Source organism: Grammomys surdaster, unplaced genomic scaffold (assembly GCF_004785775.1).
Source record: "Grammomys surdaster isolate TR1022 unplaced genomic scaffold, NIH_TR_1.0 229, whole genome shotgun sequence".
Taxonomy (NCBI): Eukaryota; Metazoa; Chordata; class Mammalia; order Rodentia; family Muridae; genus Grammomys; species Grammomys surdaster.
Genome location: NW_021604674.1, coordinates 4,353,189 through 4,377,505, shown reverse-complemented (window position 1 = coordinate 4,377,505; position 24,317 = coordinate 4,353,189). Strand labels below are relative to the sequence as shown.

The 24,317-nt window shown below is 40.0% G+C and overlaps 1 protein-coding gene across 1 annotated transcript in view; it reads right to left on the bottom strand.

Annotated features, from left to right (window-relative positions):
• LOC114626150 (cytochrome P450 2C55) overlaps positions 1-6,885 on the bottom strand; it is a 30,416-nt gene extending 23,531 nt beyond the window's left edge. The window contains exon 1 of the mRNA XM_028773496.1: positions 6,678-6,885. Within this exon, the coding sequence (XP_028629329.1) occupies positions 6,678-6,845 (168 nt within the window). The 5' untranslated portion in view covers positions 6,846-6,885. The remainder of the gene's footprint in view (positions 1-6,677) is intronic.
• Positions 6,886-24,317: the final 17,432 nt, after the last annotated feature.

The window sequence follows — 24,317 nt, the reverse complement described above, 5'->3', positions numbered from 1 at the left end:
CTCATACCTAAACTACAAAAAGATCCAACAAAGAAAGAGAACTTCAAAGCAATGTCAATGCAAAAATACTCAATAAAATTCTCACAAACTGAATTCAACAATACATCAAAATAATCATCCATCATGATCAAGTAGACTTTATCCCAGGAATTCAGGGATGGTTCAATATACAGAAATTCATCAACATAATCCACTATAAAAGAAAACTCAAAGAAAAACCCATGGGATCATCTCACTAGATGTTGAGAAAAGATTTGACAAAATTCAACACTCTTTCATGGTAAAAATCCTGGAAAGATCAGGAATTCAAGATCCATACCTAAATATAGTAAAAGCAATACATAGCAAACCAGTAGCCAACATCAAACTAAATGGAGAGAAATTTGAAACAATCCAACTAAAATTATGGATGCTCACTCTCTCCCTACCTATTCAATGTAGTACTTGAAGTCTTAGCCAAAGTAATTAGATAACAAAAGGTCAAAGGGATACAAATTGGAAAGGAAGAAGTCAAAATATCACTATTTGCAGATGATATGGTAGTATATTTAAGTGACCCCAAAACTTCCACCAGAGAACTTCTAACCATGATTAAAAAAAACTTCAGCAAAGTGGCTGGATATAAAATGAACTCAAACGAATCAGTAGCCTTCCTCTACTCAAAGGATAAACAGACTAAGAAAGAAATTAGAAAAATGACACCCTTTACAATAGCCACAAATAATATAAAATATCTTGGTGTGAATCTATCCAAGCAAGTGAAAGACCTGTATGACAAAAACTTCAAATCTCTGAAGAAAGAACTTGAGGAAGATCTCAGAAGATGAAAAGGTCTCCCATTCTCATGGATTGGCAAGATTAATACAGTAAAAAAGGCCATCTTGTCAAAAGTAATCTATAGGTTCAATGCAGTCCCCATCAAAATTCCCATTCAAATAGAGTTAGAAAGAGCAATTCCCAAAATAATTTGGAACAACAAAAAACCCAGGATATCAAAAACTATTCAAACAATAAAAGATCTTTTGGGGGAATCACCATTCCTGACCTCAAGCTGTACTACAGAGCAATAGTGATTAAAACTGCATGATATTAGTACAGAGATAGGCAAGAAGATCAATGGAATAGAATTAAAGACCCAGAAATGAACCCACATACCTGTGGTCACCTGATCTTTGACAAAGGAGCAAAAACCATTTAAGGGAAAAGAGACAGCATTTTGAACAAATGGTGTTGGTTCAACTGGCAGTCAGAATTTAGAAGAATGCAGATTAATCCATTCTTATCTCCCTGTATAAAGCTCAAGTCCAAGGATCAAGGACCTCCTCATAAAACCAGATACACTAATCTAATAGAAGAGAAAGTGGGGGAAAGCCTCGAACACATGGGCACAGGGGAAAGTTTCAGAACAAAACACCAATGGCTTATGCCCTAAGATCAAAAAGTGACAAATGGGACCTCATAAAATTGAAAAGCTTCTGTAAGGCAAAGGACACTGTCAATAAGACAAAATGGCAACCAACAGATTGGAAAAGATCTTTACTAATCTTACATCTGATAGAGGGCTAATATCCAATATATACTAAGAACTCAAGAGGTTAGACTCCAGAGAACCAAATAACCCTATTTAAAAATGGAGAACAGAGCTAAACACACAGTTATGAACTCAGAAAACTCAAATGGCCAAGAAGTACCTAATGAAATGTTCAACATTCTTAGTCATCAGGGAAATGCAAATCAAAAGGAACCTGAGATTCCACCTCACACCAGTCAGAATGGCTAAGATCAAAAACTCAGATGACAGCAGAGGAACACTCCTCCATTGCTGGTGGCATTGCAAGTTGGTACAACCACTCTGGAATTCAGTCTGGCAATTCTTCAGAAAATTGGACATAGTATTACCTGAGGACCCAGCTATACCACTACTAGACTTATACCCAGTAGATGCTATAGCATGTAATAAGGACAGGTGCTCCACTATGTTCATAGCAGCCATATTTATAGTAGTCAGAAGCTGAAAACAACCCAGAGGTCCTCAACAGAGTAATGGATACAAAAAAATGTGGTACATTTACACAATGGAATACTACTCCGCTATTAAAAACAATGAATTCCTGCACAAAGCCTTACCAACCTAAGACAGAAGTGTATTGATTTGATAATGCATTTTCCATGATGTGTAAGGAAAGCATTCTCATCAGAATGACCTAAGACAGGCTCAGTCTTGTTAATGAAGTTAAAAATGGGGAGAAACGGAGACCCTTTGCAGCTGTTTGACAAGAATCCTACATGGGCCAAGGCCAAGGAAATGGGCTGCGTCACAGAAATATGACATTGGCCAAGGACAAGGAGGTAAGCTTCAGGCAGAAATCTGACATTAGGCTAGAAAAAGGAGTAATTTCAGGTAGGAATCTAAAACTTAGGCCAGAAAAAAGAAGTGATTTCAGGCGGGAATCTAAATATTAGACTAGAACAAAGAAGTGATTTCAGACAGGAATCTAAATTTTAGGCTAGAACAAGGAAATAGGCTTCAGGCATGTAAATGACTTTGGGCTAGGACTGGGAAGTTGGCTCAGATACTTTCGTCATCCTGATAAGCCCTTACAAACAGTGATCACAAGAGTGTTCACAGAATTTTGTTTATTGCCTTGCTTGTTCTTTGACCATTTGTGTTTATTTTCCTGCTTGTTCCTTGACTATTTGCATCTGTTGTATTGCTTGTTTCTCAACCTAAAACTGACCTTAATATTTGCATTACATTCAAATGATACAAAAGCAAAAAGGAGGAGGGGGTATGGGATAGGTGGTTCTAGGGAGGGAAAATGGGGAAAGGAGATGACATCTGAAATGTAAATAAATAAAATATCCAATAAAAAATTTAAACATTTTTTAAAAATTAAAAAAAATAAAAAAATAAAAGCAATGAATTCATGAAATTCTTAGGCAAATGGATGGAACTAGAAAATATCATCCTGAGTGAGGTAACTCAGTCATTAAAGAACACACACAGTATGTACTCATTGACAAGTGGATGTTTGCCCAAAAGTTCAGAATACCCAAGATACAATTCACAGACCAGATGAAGTTCAAGAAGTAGGAAGACCAAAGTGTGGATGCTTCAGTGTTTCTTAGAAGGGGGAACAAAATACTCACAGGAGGAAATACGGAAACAAAGTGTGAAGCAGAGACTGAAGGAAATGCCAGCCAGAGACTGCCCCACCTTGGGATCCATCCCATATACAGTAGCCAAACCTGGACACTGCTGCAGAGGAATTGATACAGAAAATGTGGTACCTGGAAGTGCTTGCTGACAGGAGCTTGATATGGCTGCCTTCTGAAAGGATCTGCCAGAACCTGACAAATACAGAGGCAGATCCTCACAGCATTGGGCTGAGTGCAGGGTCCCTGATGAAGGAGTTGGAGAAGGGACTGAAGGAGTTGAGGGGGTTTGCAGCCCCATGAGAGGGAGTAACAGTGTCAACTGACCAGCACCCTGGAGCTTCCAGGAACTGAACCACCAACTAAATAGTACACATGGAGGGACCCATGTCTCTGGCCACATATGTGGCAGAGGATGGCCTTATTGGACATCAGTGGGAGAAGTGGCCCTTGGGCCTGAGGGAGTTCAATGCCCCAGTGTAGGGGAATGCCAGGGCTGGAAGGTGGAGTGGTTTGATGGGTGGTAGAGCACCCACAGAGAGGCAAGGGGAGGAGATATATGATAGGGGCTGTTCTGGAGGCGAGACGTAGAAAGGGAAAAACATTTAAAATATAAATAAAGAAAATATCCAATACAAGGAAAAAAATCCAAATTAATTAAAAGAAAAAAGATTGAAGGATCTAAAAAGGTGTTTAAGATATACAAATGCAAGGTGTAGAGGTATAAGAAAATAGTTTCAGACATAAAGAAATGAAAGCTTCATATTTTTCCGCCACTTCCCATTGTTATACTAAGATTTCAAAGTTGCAGTTTTAACGTTGATCAATGAAGTTTTGAAAAGCTAATGGAGGACTGGCTGCTTAAAATTTAGTCAAAAGCTCTAGATTTTAGCCAATTCCCTTTGGCTGTCTTCTGAATATAGATTTAAAGGAGGTTCTCATCATGCTAGAAATATTTCTGTTCAATCTGTATTTCTAGCTCTCTGGACCAAATAAAAGAATGTTCCATACCTTTTGACCCAAACTTACAGCTTTTATTAGGTCTAAAAGGCATGAATCTAAAAAATAAAATCTTATTAGCAACTCTATTTTCAGTTCTACTGCTATGATTTCACACACACACACACACACACACACATATATATATATATATGTATATATATACATATACACACACACACACACACACACACACACACACACATACATATATGCGCCCTGGCTGAAGCATTCTTAGGAGAGACGATATTTATTTTAGCTTAGAGCCCAGCTTACAGTCCATCCTAGTGGGTAAGTTAAGGAAGGAAATTCAAACACATAGTCATATCACATTCACAGTTACATTCCTGTGTAACTTTTCTCAAGTCAGAATGAAAAAGAATTAACATTGGTACATCCTCATTCTCAATGCTGTTCTACCAGTAATCCCCAAGGATATTTATCATGCCCCACTGATACTAGGTTCAGAATTCATCATCATGTTACAAAGTTTGCCATATAACATCAGTCATACTAATCTTTCCATAATTCTATGACTTTGACATTCACTAAAAGAATATCCCAAATGTTTATAAAAATGCCTATTGATTTGACCTTATTTGCTGTTTCCAAGTAATCAAACTGATCTTAAGTATCTCTAGTAGATAGATCACAAAATGAGTTCTTTGCTTTTCTAGATGACAAACAATGTTGACCTATTTCATTATAAATAATGGCTTCTGTAGTGTTGGAAGGGGCTATGTACAATTTTGAAGGAGAAAAGAAATCATCAGTCTTATTCCAAGAGGACCTCTGCAAGAAATAATGGAAATCAGTCTTACAAGACATACCCAATGGAGCAATAGTGGCACAAACATCATGAGAGTAACCAAGCACTTTATGCTTGAATCTAGAACCTGAAACCCTTGTCATGTACTGTTATTTCAATGTGTTAGTGTTTAATTCCTGTGAAGAGACATAATGACCAAGGCAACTCTTATAAGGACATTTAATTGGGGCTGGCTTATAGTTTAAGAGGTTCAGTCCATTATCATCATGGCAGAAAGCATGGCAGCTGGCAGGCAGGCAGGATGTTGCAGAAGGAACTGGGAGTTCTACATCTTAATCTGAAAGCAGCCAGGAAGAGACTGTCTTTTACAGGAATCCATAAGGAGACTCTCCCACACTGAGCAGAGCTTAGCATAGAAGACACCAAAACAATCTTCACAGTGACGTACTTCCTCTAACAAGTCTATACCTCTTCCAATAAGGCCACACCTTCTAATAGTGCCACTTCCCAAGTGTGAAGCGTATTCAAACACCATACTCAGCAAGAATCTGTAGCTCTACAGGACATATTTGCAAGGAAAACATACTACTATTGTTATGAGACATGAATACAGAATTCAGTTGACTCTTAAAGACTAATCTTTATAACCCATAGTCAATACATCTGTCAACCCACATCAGCAAAATTATTTTTTTCAATAGAAGGTGATTGACATAGAAACCCACAGCTGGTTAAAGTGAAGAGGATAAGATAGTATAGAGTACTCATCCCTAAATTGGACGTTTGTATCACACTTGCCTCCTTCCAAAGTTACTGGGCCCTTGTAGAAAGATTCTAAAACCCAAACACAATAAATAATGACAGGGAAACAATGCTTTTCAGACATAGTAGGATAGTTGTACATATTAAGTGAGAGCAGTTGTGGCAGCATGCACAAGAAATGTGCAATCTCTAGCTAGACAAATTCCAAGCATGGAGATGATCCTGAAGTCCCACACCTAGCCAAGGAGCTATTGGCAACTGATAGATAGGAGAGAGAGTTGCATCTATTGTATTGCTAGATGCTCAACCTAGAACTGACCTTACTACATGCACGTAATCAAAATGGTATAAAAGCATAAAGGAGGAGGGTGGTGGGGTAGGGGGTTCTAGGGAGAGGAAATGGGGAAAGGGGATGACATCTGTATTGAAAATAAATAAAATATCTAATAAAAATAACATAAAATAAAAAAGGAGAGTTAATTTTCTTTAAGACTGTGTCCCAGTGAATAGTAACAGGTGATATAGATATCACATTTGTGGCCAGGCACTGTGCAGTCTCTCATTCTCTGCATTTTAACCAGTTGTGAATTTCTGTGATAACTATCTACTTGACAAAGAAACTTCTTTAGTGAGAACTGAGGCCCTGTATCAGATACATGTGTACACCTACACAACATATTACATTGCAAGTGTGTTTCAAGAAAATAGAAGACATGGGGAAAATAGAGAAGCAATTGAAGCTCTCAAATTCAACATCTGGCATCCCTCACCCACACAAGCAAATACCTATACACACATACATACACACACACACACACACATACAAGCTCAGAGAAAGAGTTTATATGCATTATAGAATTCCACTCTTTCTGACGATGGAACTCTAAATATAAGAACCTATGGGAATATTTGCATTACAATAAAACAATTAAATAATAGCAGTGATTAATTTTCTTTTTTAACATAGTGAAGATGTTTTAAAAACACTTACTTTTTTAATAGATTTGCTGATGTCCTTTACATCTATCTGAAGGATGTTTCCAATAATGGGGAGAGGAGTGGGGCCAGGAGGGAGCTTCCCTCTCCCAGAGCTCTGTCTCCAGAGTGAGAGAAGAAGCAGACAGGAGAGAGTGAGCACCAGGACCAGGACTGGATCCATGGCAGCTTTGTCTTCTCAGGAAGACTCCTGTGAGCTTGCAGCCCAGAGCTGTAAACTTAACACATTCTCTGGTACATAAACGACCAATCAACTAGGTGTGGTTTAATCTTTCTTCTTTTTTGAACTCTGGCCTGTTGAAATACACAAATGGAAGTTGTTCTTTACTCTTACTCTCAACTGCTCCACCCTGAAAACCTGTTGTAACTAGCCCAGGGTGGGACCAATGTACTAAAAAAAATCTCAAGTAGTTTCAACCTGCAGTCTAAATGGAGGGTTTAAGAATCAAATCACTTGATGCAAAGATTGTTCAAACTTCTGCATTATTAGACTCATGATCACTGGGAATTTATGGCATTGGAGGCAAATCATATACTTGTATATAAAGTAATATTTACTCAATAAAGCTTCCCAGTGATTAGGATAATTCCTTTAGTGTGCTATAGTAACATTAGAGTTGATTAATCATCAGGTAAGCCATGTAATTAGCTCAGTTCATAAACACACCTTTTACAACCAAACATTCTTCAAAGCCTTTGTGGGCAAACGTTGTTTTTCACCCCTCAGAGAGTGCAAGATAACAGAATAACAGCAGCACCACTCACAGACATCACTCAGGATATACACCACACTACTGACAACATGAAGCCCATGTTCTCTAGACATTAAATCAGTAATACAGTTTCACCATTTTATTCCCTCAGGAGGAAAAATTCTCAACTGAGAGTCTCAGGAAAATCCCCCTACACACTTTCCTCACTTCCATGCTATGCTGCCTGAGATTTACAGTGAAATGACACAAGTCTGTTCTTTCTCCATAGTTCAGTGTGATCTTTTTTTAATATTATGTTATGCTCATGTCTTAGTTTGGTTTTTATGGCTGTGAAGAGACACCATGACCGAGGCAAATCTTATAAAAGAAAACATTTATCTCAGACTGGCTTACAGTTTCAAAAGTATAGTCCATTATCATCTAGGTGAAAAGCATGGCAATGTACAGGCACACTAGGTGCTGGAGAAGCCAAGAGTTCTACATCTTGATCCGAAGACAGCCAGGAGGAGTCTCCCTTCCACACTGGTACAGCCTCAAGATCAAAGGCCTCAAAGCCCCCTACATAGAGATGCAATTCCTCCAACAAGGCCACATCTCCTCCAATAAGTCCACATCTCCTAATAGTGCCACTTCCCACATATTCAAGACACTGCATACCATTTCCTGACTCCCATACTCCTGCTAAAACACATGTGTCTATGTGGGCCATACCTAGGCATCACATAATGCAAAATACTTTTAGTCCAACTTCAAAAGTCCACATAGTCTATCACAATCTCAACAATGTTTAAAAGTCCAAAGTTGAAAGTCTCTTCTGAGATTCATACAAGCTCTTAACTGTAATCTCCTATAAAATAAAAATAAAAGTCCCTTCATGCTGCCAAGCTTTAACTTCCTTGCATGATCCCTTCAGGCTTGAGCTTGATTACATACTCATTTACAGCACACATATGGAACAAAGTGAAGAGCCCTAGCTAAAAGGCTCAAAAAGGTCCATGGTTCCCACTACATATGCAGCAGAGGATTCCTTTATCTGACATCAATGGGAGGAGAGGCTAGTTACCCAGCAAAAGAGCATGATAAAGTAGTGAGGAGGGAGTGGGTAGATGAGTGGTGGAACACCCTCTTAGAGGCAAGGGAAGGGGAAGAGATGGGAGATTGCAAAGGGCAGACTGGGAAGGGGGAACAACATTTGGAATGTAAATAAATAAAATAATTGAATTATTTTTTTTTAAAAAAAAAGGAAAAACAGAAAGAAATAAATAATAGGTCCAAAAAATATTTTCAACAAAATTATACAAGAAAACTTTGCCAACCAAAATAGAACACCAATTAGACTGGACCAAAAAAGAAAATTCTCCTGCCACATAATAATCAAAACAGAAAACCTGTAGAACAAAGAAAAATATTAAAGGCAGAAAGGGAAAAGGGCAGGTGACATACAAAGGCAGACCTACAAGAATTACATTTGACTTCACAACAGAGACTCTAAAAGCTAGAAGACCATGAACAGCTATCTTACAACCTCTTAATAACCACAAATGCCAACCTAGACTAGACTACTGTACCCAGTAAAACTCTGAGTGAGAAAATAAGATATTTCAATACAAATCCAAATTCAAACAATACCTATCCACAAATCCAGCCCTACAGAAAATACTAGAAGGAAAACTCCAGCCCTAGGAGGATAACAACATCCTAGAAAGCAAAGAAAATAAGTAACTCCATACCAGAAAGAACAATGAAAGCAAATGTACAAATACACACACACACTCCACCACCACCAACAACAACAACAACAACATCAAAATAATAGGAAATAGCAATCACTGGTCGTTCATATCTCTCAACATAAATACATTCAATTCCCCCAATAAAAAGACATAGGCTAACAGAATGGATGTTAAAACATGACCCACCATTCTGCTGCAAAAAAGAAACAGATCTCAGAAATGATGCTAGACTACTTCACAGTAAAGGCCTGGAAAAAAGTTTTCCAAGCAAATGGACCCCAGAAGAAAGCTGAAGTAGCCATTCTAATAACTAATAAGATAGACTTTTAACCAAAATTAATGAAAAAAAAAAACAGGGAAGGGCACTTCATACTCTTTAAAGGAAAAATTTACCAAGATTATATCTCAATTCTGAATATCTATGCCCCAAAACACAAGGGCACCCACATTTAGAAAAGAAGCATTGCAAATGTTTAAATCATACATTGAGCTCACATATTGATCGAAGGAGACTTCAACACCACACTCTCACCAATTGACAATTCATCCAGACAAAAAATAACAGAGAAATAATGAAATTAACAGACATGAATCAAATCAACCTAACAGACATCTAGAAAATATTTCACCCAAACACAAAATAATATCCATTCTTCTCCTTGTGGGTCCTTCTCTAAAATTGACCGTATAGTTGGTCACAAAGCAAACCTCATTTTTTAATAGGGTAATTTGGTTGTCTGGAGTCTAATTTCTTGAGTTCTTTGTATATATTGGATATTAGCCCTCTATCAGATGAAGGATTGGTAAAGATCTTTTCCCAATTTGTTGGTTGTCGTTTTGTCCTATTGACAGTGTCCTTTGCCTTACAGAAACTTTGCAATTTTATGAAGTCCCATTTGTCAATTCTTGATCTTAGAGCATATGCCATTGGAGTTCTGTTCAGGAACTTTTCCCCTGTGCCCAAGTATTCGAGGCTTTTCCCCACCTTCTCTTCTATTAGTTTCAGTGTATCTGGTTTTATGTGGAGGTCCTTTATCCACATAGACTTGAGCTTTGTACAAGGGGATAAGAATTACCTTATTAAAAAATGGGGTATAGAGCTTAACAAAGAATTTTCAACGGAAGAAACTCGAATGGCCGAGAAGCATCTAAAGAAATGTTCAGCATCCTTAGTCGTCAGGGAAATGCAAATCAAAACAACCCTGAGATTCCATCTCACACCAGTCAGAATGGCTAAGATTAAAAACTCAGGTGATAGTAGATGCTGGCGAGGGTGTGGAGAAAGAGGAACACTCCTCCATTGTTGGTGGGACTGCAAGATGGTGCAACCACTTTGGAAATCAGTCTGGCGGTTCCTCAGAAAATTGGACATAGCATTACCCGAGGATCCAGCTATACCACTCCTAGGCATATACCCAGAAGATGCTCGAACATATAACAAGGACATATGCTCAACTATGTTCATAGCAGCCTTATTTATAATAGCCAGGAGCTGGAAAGAACCCAGATGTCCTTCAACTGAGGAATGGATTCAAAAAATGTGGTATATTTACACAATGGAGTATTACTCAGCTATTAAAAACAATGAATTCGAGAGGTTCCTAGGTAAATGGATGGAACCAGAAATTATCATCCTGAGTGAGGTAAGCCAATCACAAAAGAAGACACATGGTATTCACTCACTGATTATTGGATATTAGCCTAGAACCTTGAAATGCCCAAGATGCAACTCACAGGCCACATGAAGCCCATAAAGAAGGAAGACCAAGTGAGGGTGATTCGGTCCTTCTTAGAAGGAGCAACAAAATACTCAAGGGAGCAAATATGGAGACAAAGTGAGGGACAGAAACTGAAGGAGGGGCCGTCTCAAGACCACCCCACCTGAGTATCTATCCCATGTGCAATCACCAAAGGTAGATGCTGATGTGGAAGACAGGAAGTGCATGCTGATAAGAGCCTGATATGGATATCTCCTCAGAGGCCTTCAAGAGTCAGACATATTCAGAGGCAGATGCTCACAACTAGCCATTGAACTGATCATGGGGTTCTCAATAGAGGAGTTAGAGTGAAGACTGAAGGAGCTGAAAGGGTTTGTGGCACCATGAGGAGAGCAACAATACCAACCAACCACAGCTCCCAGGGTCTAAACCACCAGCCTGGGAGCACTTAGGGGGGGATCCAGGGCTTCAGCTGAATATGTAAAAGTGGAGGGCCCTGCTGGGCATAGGTGGAAGAAGAGAACCTTGACCTCATGAAGGCTGGATCCCCCAGGGGGTGGGAATTTTGAGGGTGGGGAGGTGGGAGTGGGGGGGTGTAGATAGAGGTTACATCCACAGAGAAGAAGGAGGAGGGGCGAGGGGATTGGGGGTTCCGAGGGGGTGGTGGGGGATGGGGTAAGGGGACAACATAGGAAATGTAAATAAATCATCCAATAAAAAAAAAAAAAAGCAAACCTCAACAGATACAGAAAATTGAAATAATGCATTGTATCTTAACAGATCACCATGCCTTAAAGCTGGATTTCAACAACAACAAAAACACCAAAAAGGCTATACACTCATGGAAATTGAACAACTTGCTACTCATGATCTCTGGGTCAGGGAAGAAATAAAGAAAGAAATTAAAACCTTTCTAGAATTCAATGAAAATAAAGGCACAGCATGCTCAAATTCATGGAACACAAAGAAAGCGGGGCCAAAAGGAAAGATCATAGCACTAAGTACCTCCATAAAGAAATTAGAACGTTCTCATAGAAGCAATTTAAAAGAATACTTGAAAGATATAGTGGAAAAAAGCAAGAACACAAAAGAGGCATAGAAGGTAGAAAATAATCAAAATCAGAGCTAAAATCAAACAGTTGGAAACAAAGAGAACAATACAAAGAATCAATGAAACCAAGATTTGGTTCTTTGGGAAAATCAACAAGATAGACAAACTCTTAGCCAAACTAACCAAAAGACAGGGAGTGTGTATCTAAATTAAGAAAATCAGAAATGAAAAAAGAGACATAACAACAAACACTGAGAAAATTCAAAGAATCACTAAGTCTTACTTCAAAACACTATACTTCACAAAATTGGAAAAATCTTAAAGAAATGGATGGATGATTTTCTAGACAGATAACACTTACCAAAGTTAAATCAATTATCAGATTAAAGTATTAAAACATCCCTGTAAACCCTAAAGAAATAGAAGGAATCATTAAAATCCCCCAACCCAAAAGAGCCCAGGGCCAGACGGTTTTAGTGCAGAATTTTACCAGACTTTCAAAGATGAGTTAATACTAATAATCCTCTATTACACAAAATAGAAAGAACACTGCCCAAGTCCTTGTATGAAGCCATAGTCACCATGATACCTAAACCACACAAATACTCAACAAAGAAAGAACTTCAGACTGGTTTCTCTTATGAATATTGATGCAAAATTACTCAATAAAATACTTGGAAACCAAATCCAGGACCACATCAAAAAGATCATCCATCATCCCAGGGATGCAGAGTTGCTGCAATATACAAAATTCCATCAACTTAATCAACCATATTTTAGAAAAGAAAGAAAACACTCTCATGATCATCTCATTGAATGCTGCCTTTGACAAAATCCAACACCCTTTCACGTTAAAAGTATTAGAGAGATCAGAGATACAAGGCACATACCTAAACATAATCAAAGCAATATAAAGCAAGCCAATAGCCAACATCAAGCTAAATGAAGAGAAACTTAAGGAAAGTCCACTAAAATCATGGACAAGACAAGACTCCCCACTCCCTCCCTATGTATTCAGTATACTGCTTGAAGCTCTAGCTAGAGTAATAACTAAGTGAGATCAGGAGATACAAATTGAAAAAGAAGAAGTCAAAGTATTGCTATTTGTGGATGACATGAATGTATACATAAGTGACTGCAAAAATTCTACCAGAGATCTTCTACAGCTAATAAACAGCTTCACCAAAGTGGCTAGATTGAAAATTAACTCAAAGAAATCGGTAGCCATCCTTTATACATTTGATGAGCTGGCCAAAAAAAAAAAAAGAAATGAGGAAAACAACACCCTTCACAATAGCCACAAATAATATAAAATATCTTGGTGTAACTCTAACCAAGCAAGTGAAAGATATGTATGACAAGAACTTCAAGTCCCTGAGGAAAGAAATTGAAAAAGGTATCAGAAGATGGAAAGATCTTCCATGTTCATGGATAGAAAAGGTTAATGTAGCGAAAAATGGCCATTTTACCAAAAACAATCTACAGATTCAATGCAATCCTCATCAAAATTCCCACACAATTTATATAGATCTTGAAAAAGCAAGTCTCAAATTTATATGGAAAAATAAAAATACCATAATTACCAAAACAATTTTGAACAATAAAAGAACTTCAGGAGAAATTACCATCACTGACCTCAGGCTGTTCTACAGACGATGGTGATTTAAAAAAAAAAAACTGCATGGTATTGATACAGAAACAGATACATTGATCAATGGAATTGAAACAAAGACCCAGAAATAAACCCACATACTTATGGACAGTTAACTTTTGATAAAGAAGCCAAAACCAAACAATGGAAAAGGAAGAGTATCTTCAACAAATACTCCTAATCTACCTTGATGTCTACAAGTAGAACAATGAAAACAGATCCATATTTATCACCCTCACCCTGCACATAACTCCAGTCTAAGTGGATCAAGGACCTCAACATAAAACCAGATACACTAAATCTCTTAAAAAAGAAAGTGGGACACACCCTTGAATATATTGGTACAGAAGACAATTTCCTGAACAGAACACAAATGGCTCAGGCTCTAAGATCAACAGCTGATAAATGGGACCTCATGTAACAGCAAAGCTTCTTTCTGTAGGGCAAAGAAAACTGTCAATAGGACAAAAAGGCAACCTACTGTTGTAGGAGATATTTAAAATGGCGGCACCCAATCTGTCTTGTGAATCGGGCCACCATATTTCCGAATAGGCAAAGCCTGTGGCCATGAGTGGTGGCAGCATATTTTCGCCTGCTCGGCTGAGGCTGCTGGCTCAGACAACTAGCTCAGGTGGACAGAGACACCAGCCCTGTCACCCATGAGATGCCAGCTTGGGTGATGGCTCTGCCAATCTTCCAAGCTGTCTCTACAAGGCTGGGCTGTGCCCAGACCATCCCACCATCCATGTGGACCCACTAAGAAAATGAGACTCTAATGCTTAAATATTTAAAAAGGCTTTATATGTTTGGTAATGCTCACTAACAATATGCCCATACAATTAGAGGTGTTTCCCAATTAGCTAACCTAAATATAAGTTGTTACCCATGACTGCCTCCATACTTGTGTGGCTCTTCATCCTCCTACATCTCTTTCTCTCTCTCTCTAGCTCCTCCACTTCCTTTTCCTCTTCCTCTCCTTACTCCTCCCACCTTAGCTCCTCCTACAACCTACAGATTGGAAAATCATCTTCACCAACCCTATATCTGAGGGCTAATTTCCAAAATCTATAAAGATGTCAAGAAGCTAAATATCAACAACCCAAGCAATCCAATTAAACAATGAGACACAGAGCTAACCAGAATTCTCAACAAAGAAATCTAGAATGGCTGAGAAGCACTTAAAGAAATGTTCAAAGCTCTTATCAGGGAAATGTAAATTGAAACAACTCTGAGAGTCTATCTTACACTGGTCAGAATGGCTAAGATCAAAAACTCAAGTGACAGCACATGCTGGTGAGGATGGAGAAAACGGTGAACACTCCTCCACTGCTGGGGGAGTATAAACTTGTACAACTGTTGGGTTAATATGTGTCCTGGACCAGTTGTGGGGTTAAAGTGTGTCCAGCATCTTTACCTCAATAGGGCTAGGGTCACTCGGGGAAGACAGAGGCATGGGAAGTTTGATTGTACTCTCCCCACGACAGCACCAGGCTGGCAGACTGCAGAACCCCTGGTGTGGGGGTTTAGAGGGCACAATCTGAGGTTCCCAGGGACTGCTGAAGTTGTCTTGGGGTCCCTGGGCCAAAAGACAGACAGGTACTAGCTGGTTCTCAGGCTCTTGAGCTTCCAGGTACTTCTGAGAGCCACAATAGAGCCAAGAATGAAGTGGGGCATACAGGCTGCATTGGCCAATGGCCAAAGGGGGAGAAAGGAGAAGAAGCTCCAGCTGTGTCCCCTGGAGATGAGTTCTTGGCTTGTCACAGTCAGCTTGCCTGGGTTGGTGGTCGCAGTGGCTGAGAATGCAGAGAGTTCTTCTGTGGGAGATTAGACACAAAGGCTCTATAGAAGAAGGCCTGCTCCAGTGTTCCCTACTGAAGATCCCAGTGAAAGAGAAATGGTTCATGGTTTTAAGATGTTTATTGTCATGGCAGAAAGTCGATGAGAAACTGTACCCCCGGTTTCTCGGGGCAGGCCTGAGGTTAAATACCTTTTGCAGGAAGGAGGGTCTAGGAAGGAATGCTTAATTGGCTACACACCTCTAACCTTTAGGTACCTCATTAATATGGAAATCTGTCTTGAGGCTCCTGGCCTGTAGTCATACCCTCTGCCTGTGGAGGGGCTAGTGGATTTTGTCCTATGTTACTAAAGGACACAAATCTATGGAGGATTGCAGCCTCCTGTCAGGAGCCTGGAGTCTGGGAGCATGGCAAATGCCAACCTTCCCTTGCAGGGGACTCTGCTGAGTCGCCTGCTAAATCATCAGGGTTTGAAACCTAGCTCAACCAGAAATCAAGCTGCCTTAGTGTCAGACAGATGAGGGTTAATGATGAGCTGGAGACACTGCACTGCATTTCAGCCTCTCCTCCTGCCCATGGATATGACATCAGGTACTGCCATCAGTGGCCCTGGGAAGATTCAGACATGAGCTGAGTCATGGGAATCAGGAAGACAAAAGCTGAAGCTCCACAGCCCTGTTCTCAATGACTCATTCTGTGGTAAGCTTTATAGTGGGTTTCAAAAGGGCATTTGATACTGATGAAATAGCTAATCCAAATACATGTTCTCAATGAATATTTATCTAATTTGAATCAAGCCTGTATTGGAGAACCAACAAATTCAAGCAGATTCAAAAGGAGATTACCTAAGAAGAACAAGAACTACAGAGAGCCAGATCTCTAAAATCATAATTTTTCTTTTTTTTTCTTTTTTCTTATTTTAGCCATGCTATCTTTTTGGAGGTTATTTATTTACACTTCAAATGTTATTCCCTTTCCTGATCCCCCGGAAACAACTTACCACATCCCCCTTCCCCCTAGTTCTATATGGATGCTCTCTCACCTGCCCACCCACTCCTGCCTCACCGCCCTAGCATTTCCATAAGCTGGGACATCGAGCCATCATAGGACCAAGGGCCTTCCCTCCCATTGGTACCAGATAAGGCCATCCTCTGCTACATATGTAGCTGGAGCCATGGGTCCCTTCATGTGTATTCTTTGGGTGTTGGGTTAGCCCTGGGAGCTCTGAGGAGGGGTCTGGTTGGTTTATATTGTTGTTCTTCCTATGAGGTTGAAAACTCCTTCAGCTCCTTCAGTCCTTCCCCTAACTCCTCCATTGGGGTCCCCGTGCTCAGTCTGATGGTTGGTTGCAAGCATCTGCATCTGTATTAAGACACACAATTTTTCAAAAACACAAAAAAAGACACATGATCATCTCTCTAGATGCTCAAGAAGTCATTGACAAAATACAACACCCCTTCATGTTAAAATTCTTGGAGAGATCATGAATTCAAGGCACATATCTAAACATAATAAAAAGAAACATATAGCAAACCAATAGCCAACAACAAACTAAGTGGAGAGAAAATGGAAGCAATTCCACTAAAATCAGGGACCAGACAAGGCTGTCCACTCTCTCCCTATTTATTCAATATAGTACTCAAAGTTCTAACAAGAGCAATTAGACAGCAGAAGGAGGTCAAAGGGATATAAACTACAAAGGAAGAAGTCAAGATATCACTATTTCACTATTTGTTGATGATATTATAGTATACATGATCAACCCCAAAATTTCCACCAGTGAACTCCTACAACTGATAAACAACTTCAGCAAAGTGGTCAGATGAAAAATTAACTCAAACAAACCATTAGTCTTCTGCTCAAAGGATAAACTGGCCAAGAAAGAAATTAGGGAAACAACACCCTTCACAGTAGGCAAAAATAGTATAAAATACCTTGGTGTGACACTAACCAAACAAGTGAAATATCTTAATGACAAGAATTTCAAGTCTCTGAGAAAAAAATTGGAGAAGACTTCAGAAGATGGAAAAACCTCCCATGCTCATGGATTGGCAGGATTAACATAGTTAAAACTATGTTAACATGGTGATGCTACCAAAAGCAATGTACAGATTCAGTGCAATCCTCATCAGAATTCCAACTCAATTCTTCACAGAAATAGAAAAGGCAATTCTCAAGTTCATCTGAAATAACAGAAAACTCAAGAAGTGAAATCTATTATCGACAATAAAAAAACTTCTGGGGAAATCACCATTCCTGACCTCAAACTGAACTACAGAGCAGTAGTGATAAAAAACTGCATGGTATTGGTACAGAGACAGACAGGTATATCATTAGAATTGAATTGAAGAGCCAGAAATAAACCCACACATTTATGGTCACTTGATCTTTGACAAAGGAGCCAAAACCATCCAGTGGACAAAAGACAGCTTTTTCAACAAATGGTGCTGGTTCAAGTGGTGATCAGCATGTAGAAGAACACAAATTAATCCATTCTTATCTCCCTGTACAAAGCTCAAGTCCACATAAAACCAGATACACTGAATCTAATAGAAGAAAAGATGAGGAAGAGCCTTGAATACTTGGGCACGGGGGAAATTTTTCTGAACAGAACACCAATGGTTTATGCTTTAAGATCAACAACTGACAAACGGGACCTCATAAAATTTTAAAGCTTCTGTAAAGTAAAGGACACTGTCAATAAGACAAAACAGCAACCCATAGACTGGGAAAGGCTCTTTACCAACCATACAGCAGATAGATGGATAATATCCAAAGTATGCAGACAACTCAAGAAGACTCCAAAGAACCAAAGAACCCTATCAAAAAGTGGAGTATATAATTAAACATAGAATTCTCAATCAAAGAATCTCGAATGGCCAAGAAGAACTAAAAGAAATGTTCAATATTCTTAGTCATCGGGGAAATGCAAATCAAAATGAACCTGAGATTCCACCTCATACCAATCAGAATGGCTAAGATCAAAAATACAGGTGACAAAAGATGTTGGCAAAGATGTGGAGAAAGAGGAACACTCCTCCATTGTTGGTGGGACTGTGAGCTGGTAAAAACACTTTGGAAATCAATCTTACAGTTCCTGAGAAAATTGGAAATATTTCTACCTGAAGACCCAGCTATACTATTACTGGGCATATACCCAAAAACTGTTCCAATATATAACAAGGACACATCCTCCACTATGTTCATAGCAGCCTTATTTATAATAGGCAGAAGCTTGAAACAATCCAGATGACCCTCAACAGAAGAATGGATACAGAATATGTATTACATATACACAATGAAGTACTACTCAGCAATTAAAAACAATGACTTCACGAAATGCACAGGCAAATGGATGGAACTAGAAATTATCATCCTGAGTGAGGTAACCCAATCACAAAAGAACACACATGGTATGCACTCACTGATAAGTGGATATTATTCCAAACACTCACAATGCAGTTTGCAGTTCGGCCCGTTATTCAACCCACAGGCCATATGGAGCTCAAGAGGAAGGTAGACCAGGGTGTGGATGCTTCAGTCCCCTCTTGAGAGGGGTACCAGGATCACCGTGGTAGGTGGAAGGAAAGGGAGACCTGGTAGAGAGAGAGCAGGAGGAGGAAATAAGGGAGCAGTATCAGGTACTAGAGGGCATGGGAGAGTGGTACAGAGGGTCAGGAAATAGAAAAAAATATGCAGCAGGGTAGTGAAATGAGGAACTGGGGCTAACCACTGGAGAGTCCCAGACACAAGGGAAAAGAAAGGGTCCCATGACTTTAGCCGAAATGTGCAGGGAAGGAGGAGATAGAACCTATAGAGAACACCCCCAGCAGATAGGCACGGTCCCCAGGCAAGAAATGGTGGCACCCACCCATCTCAAAGTTTTTAACCCAGAAATGTTCCTGTCCAAAGGAAGAAACGGGACAAAACAAATCGAGCAGAGATGGAAGGAAGGGCCATTCAGAGACTGCCCCACCTGGGGATCCAACATGTCTATAGACACCAAACCCAACACTGTTGCTATGGTCAAGAGGAGCTTGCTAACAGGAATCTAGTGTGGTAGTTCTTTGGGAGGTCCGGCCAGCAACTGACCAATGCAGATGTGGATTCTTGGAGCCAACCATCAGACTAAGCTGAGGGAACCTGGTCAGGGAGCTGGCAGACAAACTGTCTGAGCAACAGGATTGCAATCTCATTGGAAGAACAACATAAGCTGGCCTGACCACCCAGTTTTCCCAGAGTCTAGACCACCAACAAAGGAGTGTACTTGGAGGAATCCATGCCTCCAGATACATATGTAGCAGAGTATGGCCTTGCCTGACAGCAATATGAGAAGAGGCTCTTGGTCCTGTGGAGGTTTGATGCCCCAGAGTAGGGGGATGCTGGAGTGATGGGGCAGAAGAGTGCTAGTGGTTGGGGGAGGACCTTCATGCAGACAAAGGGGAGGGGAGGGCAGATGGAGGATTGATGGAGGGGTAACTGGGAAATGGGGTATTGTAGAATAGGGGGTTGGTGGAGGGGGTAACCAGGAAGTGGGATGTCATTTGAGATGTAAACAAATGGAATGATGAAAGAAAGAGAGAGGGGGGGGGGAGGGGGGAGGGAGGGAAGAAAGAAAGAAAGAAAGAAAGAAAGAAAGAAAGAAAGAAAGAAAGGGAACTATAACAACAAAAACTCAGTAAATTAAAAATAATCAGATACTACTACAAAGCATATACTCAACAAAACTGGAAAGTCTAGATGAAATGGATCGTTTTCTAGATAGATACCACATACCAAAGATAAATCAAGAGCAGGTAAGCTGTCTAAACAGCTCTATATCTCCTCAGGAAATAGAAGTCATTAAAAACCTCTCAACCAAAAACAGCCCAGGGCCAGACAGCTGTAGTGCAGAATTCTACCAGACCTGCAAAGAAGACCTAATACCAACATTCCTCAAACTATGCCATAAAATAGAATCAGAAGGAACATTACCTAATTTATTCTATGAAGTCATAAGTACTCTGATACCTAAACCAAACAAGGATACAACAAAAAAAGAGAAATTCTTACCAATCTCACTTATGAATATCTGTGCAAAAATGCTCAATAAAATTCTTGCAAACCAAATTCAAAAACACATCAAAACCATCATTCACCACAATCAAGTAGGCTTCATCTCAAGGATGCAAGATTGGTTGAATATACAAAAATCCATTAATGCAATCCACTATATAAACAAACTCAAAGAAATAAACACATGATCATCTCCTTAGATGCAGAATAAGCATTTGACAAAATACAATACCCTTTCATGTTAAAAGTATTGGAGAGATCAGGAATTCATAACATAATAAAAACAAATTACTGAAAACCAACAGCCAATATCAAGTTAAATGGAGTGACACTTGAAGCAATCCCACTAAAATCAGGGACTAGACAAGGCTGTCCACTCTCCCCATATCTATTCAATATAGTACTCAAAATTCTAGCTAGAACAATAAGACAACAAAAAGAAATCAAGGGGATACAAAATGACAAAAAAGAAGTAAGCGTATCACTATTTGTAGATGATATGATAGTATATATAAGCGACCCAAAAAAATCTACCAGAGAACTTGTACAGATGACAAGCAACCACAGTAAAGTGGTTGGATATAAAATTGACACAAATAAATCAGTAGCCTTCCTTTATACAAATGATAAACAGTCTGGGAAAGAAATTAGTTAAACAACTCCCTTCACAATAGCCACACATAATATAAAATATCTTGGGGTAACTCTAACCAAACAAGTGAAAGTTCTGTATGACAAGAACCTCAAGTCTCTCAAGAAATAAATCGAAGATCTCAGAAAACGGAGAGATCTCCCATGCTCATGGATTGGCAGAATTAACATAGTAAAAATGGCCATCCTACTGCAATGTACAGATTGAATGCAATCCCCATCAAAACACCAGCACAATTCTTCAAAGACAGGGAAAAAGCAATTCTCAGTTTCATCTGGAAAGACAAAGAACACAGAATAGTGAAAACAATTTTTATTGGATATTTTATTTACATTTCAAATGTCATCTCCTTTCCCAGTCCCCGCCCCCAAGCTCCCTATCCCATTCCCACTTTCCTGCTTCTATGAGGGTGTTCCCCCAGCCAGCCACCCACTCCCACCTTCCAGCCCTCAAATTCCCCTACACTGGGGCATTGAGCCTTCACAGGACCAAGGGCTCTCCTTCCATTGATGACCAACAAGGCCATCTTTTCTCTACCCATGGAGGAGCCATAGGTCCCTCCATGTGTACTCCTTGGTTGGTGTTCCCTGGGAGCTCTGGGGGGTCTGGTTGGTTGATATTATTGTTCTTCCTATGGGGTTGCAAACCCCTTCAGCTCCTTCAGTCCTTTCTCTAACTCCTCCATTGGAGACCCCATTGGGGACCCCATGCTCAATCCAATGGTTGACTGTGAGCATCCCCTCTGTATTTGTCAGGCTCTGGAAAAGCCTCTCAGGAGACAGCTATATCAGGCTCCTGTCAGCATCCACTTCTTGGCATCCACAACAGTGTCTGGGTTTGGTGACTGTATATGGGATGGATCCCCAGGTGAGGCAGTCTTTGGATGGCCTTGAAAACAATTATTAACAATAAAAGAACTGCTGGGGAGTTACCATCCCTGACCTCAAGCTATACTACAGAGTAATAGTGATTAAAAAACTGCATGGTATTGGTACAGATACATTGATCAATGGAATAGAATTGAAGATCCAAAAATAAAACCACACACTTGATCTTTGACAAGAAGCCAAAAATATACTTTGGGAAAAAAAGAAAACATCTTTAATAAATGGTGATGGTCTAACTGGCAGTCTATATGTAGAAAAATGAAAATAGATCCATATTTATCACCTTGCACAAAGCCCAAGTCTAGGTGGATCAAGGACCTCAACATAACACCAGATACACTGAATCTAATAAAAGAAAAAGTGGGAAAGATCCTTGAACTCATTAGCACAGGCAGAAATTTCCTAAATAGAACCCCAATGGCTCAGGCTCTAAGATTAAAAACTTGATAAATGGGACCTCATGAAACTGGAGACCTTCTGTAAGAAAAAGAACATAGTCAGTAGGACAAATTAGCAACCTACAAATTGGGGGGAAAAATCTTTGCTAACCCCACATCAAATAGAAATATATAAACTACTCAAGAAGCTAACCACCAAAAGAAAACTAACTAACCAATCAAAAAAATGGGTATAGAACTAAACAGAGAATTCACAACAGAGGAATGTCAAATGGCTGAGAAACACTTAAAGAAATGTTCAAAGCCCTTAGTGATCAGGAAAATGCAAATCAAAATTACCCTGAGGTTCCACCTTACACCAATCAGAATGGCTAAGATCAAAAGCTCTGGTGACAACACATGCTGTTGAGAATGTGGAGAAAGGGGAACACCCCTCCATTGCTAGTAGGATTACAAACTGGCACAACCACTCTGGAAATAAATCTGAAGATTCCTCAGAAAATTGGAAATAGATCTACCTGAATATCCAGTTATACCAGTTATACACTTGAGCATATACCCAAAACATGTCCCACCATTCCACAGGGACACATGTTTCACCATGTTCAGAGTAGCCTTAAAGAAATGTTCCAGAAGCTGGAAACAACCCAGATGTCCCACAACAGAAGAATAGATACAGAAAATGTAGTTCATTTATACAATGGAATACTACTCAGCTATTAAGAACGAGAACATTCTGAGTTTTGCAGGCAAATGAATGGAGCTAGAAAATATCACCCTGAGTGATGTAACTCAGACCCAAAAAGGACATGCATGGTATGTACTCACTAATACGTAGATATTAGCCAAAAAAAAAAAAAGTACAGCATACCCAGGATACAGTCCACAGAATTCAAAACAGCTAACAGGCTGAAGGACCCAAGTGAGGACACCTCAGTCTCACTTGGGAGGGAGAAGAAAGCAATCACAGGAGGGGAGAGAGAGAAACCTGGATGGGAATGGGAACAGAATGGGGAAGAGGGGAACATGATCTGGGATTGAGTAGGGCAAAAGAACTGAAGCCCTGAGGGCCAGCAGAAAATATGGAAACAGGCAGCCTCAGGAGGTAGGAGGTAGGGAAACCCTCCAGAATGTACCAGAGACCTGGAAGTTGAGAGACTCTCAGGAATCAAAGTGAGGGATCTCAGATGAGATGCTAGACATTGGGGAGAGGGAACTTGTAGAGCCCACTTCCAACAGAAAGACAGGGCATCAAGTGAGGGAAGGGGTTGCCATCCCACCATCAAAAACTCTGACCCATAATTGTTCCTGTCTGAAAGAACTGCAGGGACAAAAATGGAGAAGAGTCTGAGGAAAAGGAGGTCCAGGGACAGGCCCAAAATGAGATCCAGCTCAAGGGGAGGCCCAAAGGCCTGACACCATTACTGGGGCTATAGAGTGCTCACAAAAAGGGGCCTTTCATGCCTGCCCCCCCCGAAAAACCCAACAAGCAGTTGAAAGAGTCAGATGCAGATATTTACATTCAAACAATGAACAGAAGCTGCTGACCCCTGTGGTTGAATTAGGGAAAAGCTAGAAGAAGCTGAGGAGGAGGGCGACCATGTAGGAGGACCAGCAGTCTTGATTAACCTGGACCTCTGAGATCTCTCAGACACTGGACCACCAACCAGGCAGCATACACCAGCTGATATGATCCCCCCAACATATATACAGCAGAGGACTACCAGGTCTGGGTTCACCTGGTAGATGAACCTAACCCTCAAGAGACTGGAGGCCCCAGGGAGTGGGGAGGTCTGGTGGGATGGAGGCGGGGGGAGGGGGCAGACATCCTTATGGAGACTGTGGAAGGACTGGAATGTGGAACAGTCAGAGAGTAGACTGGGAGGGGGATAAAATCTGAATTATAAAAAAGATTAAATAAAATTTAGAAAGAAAGGAAGGAAGGAAGGAAGGAAGGAAGGAAGGAAGGAAGGAAGGAAGG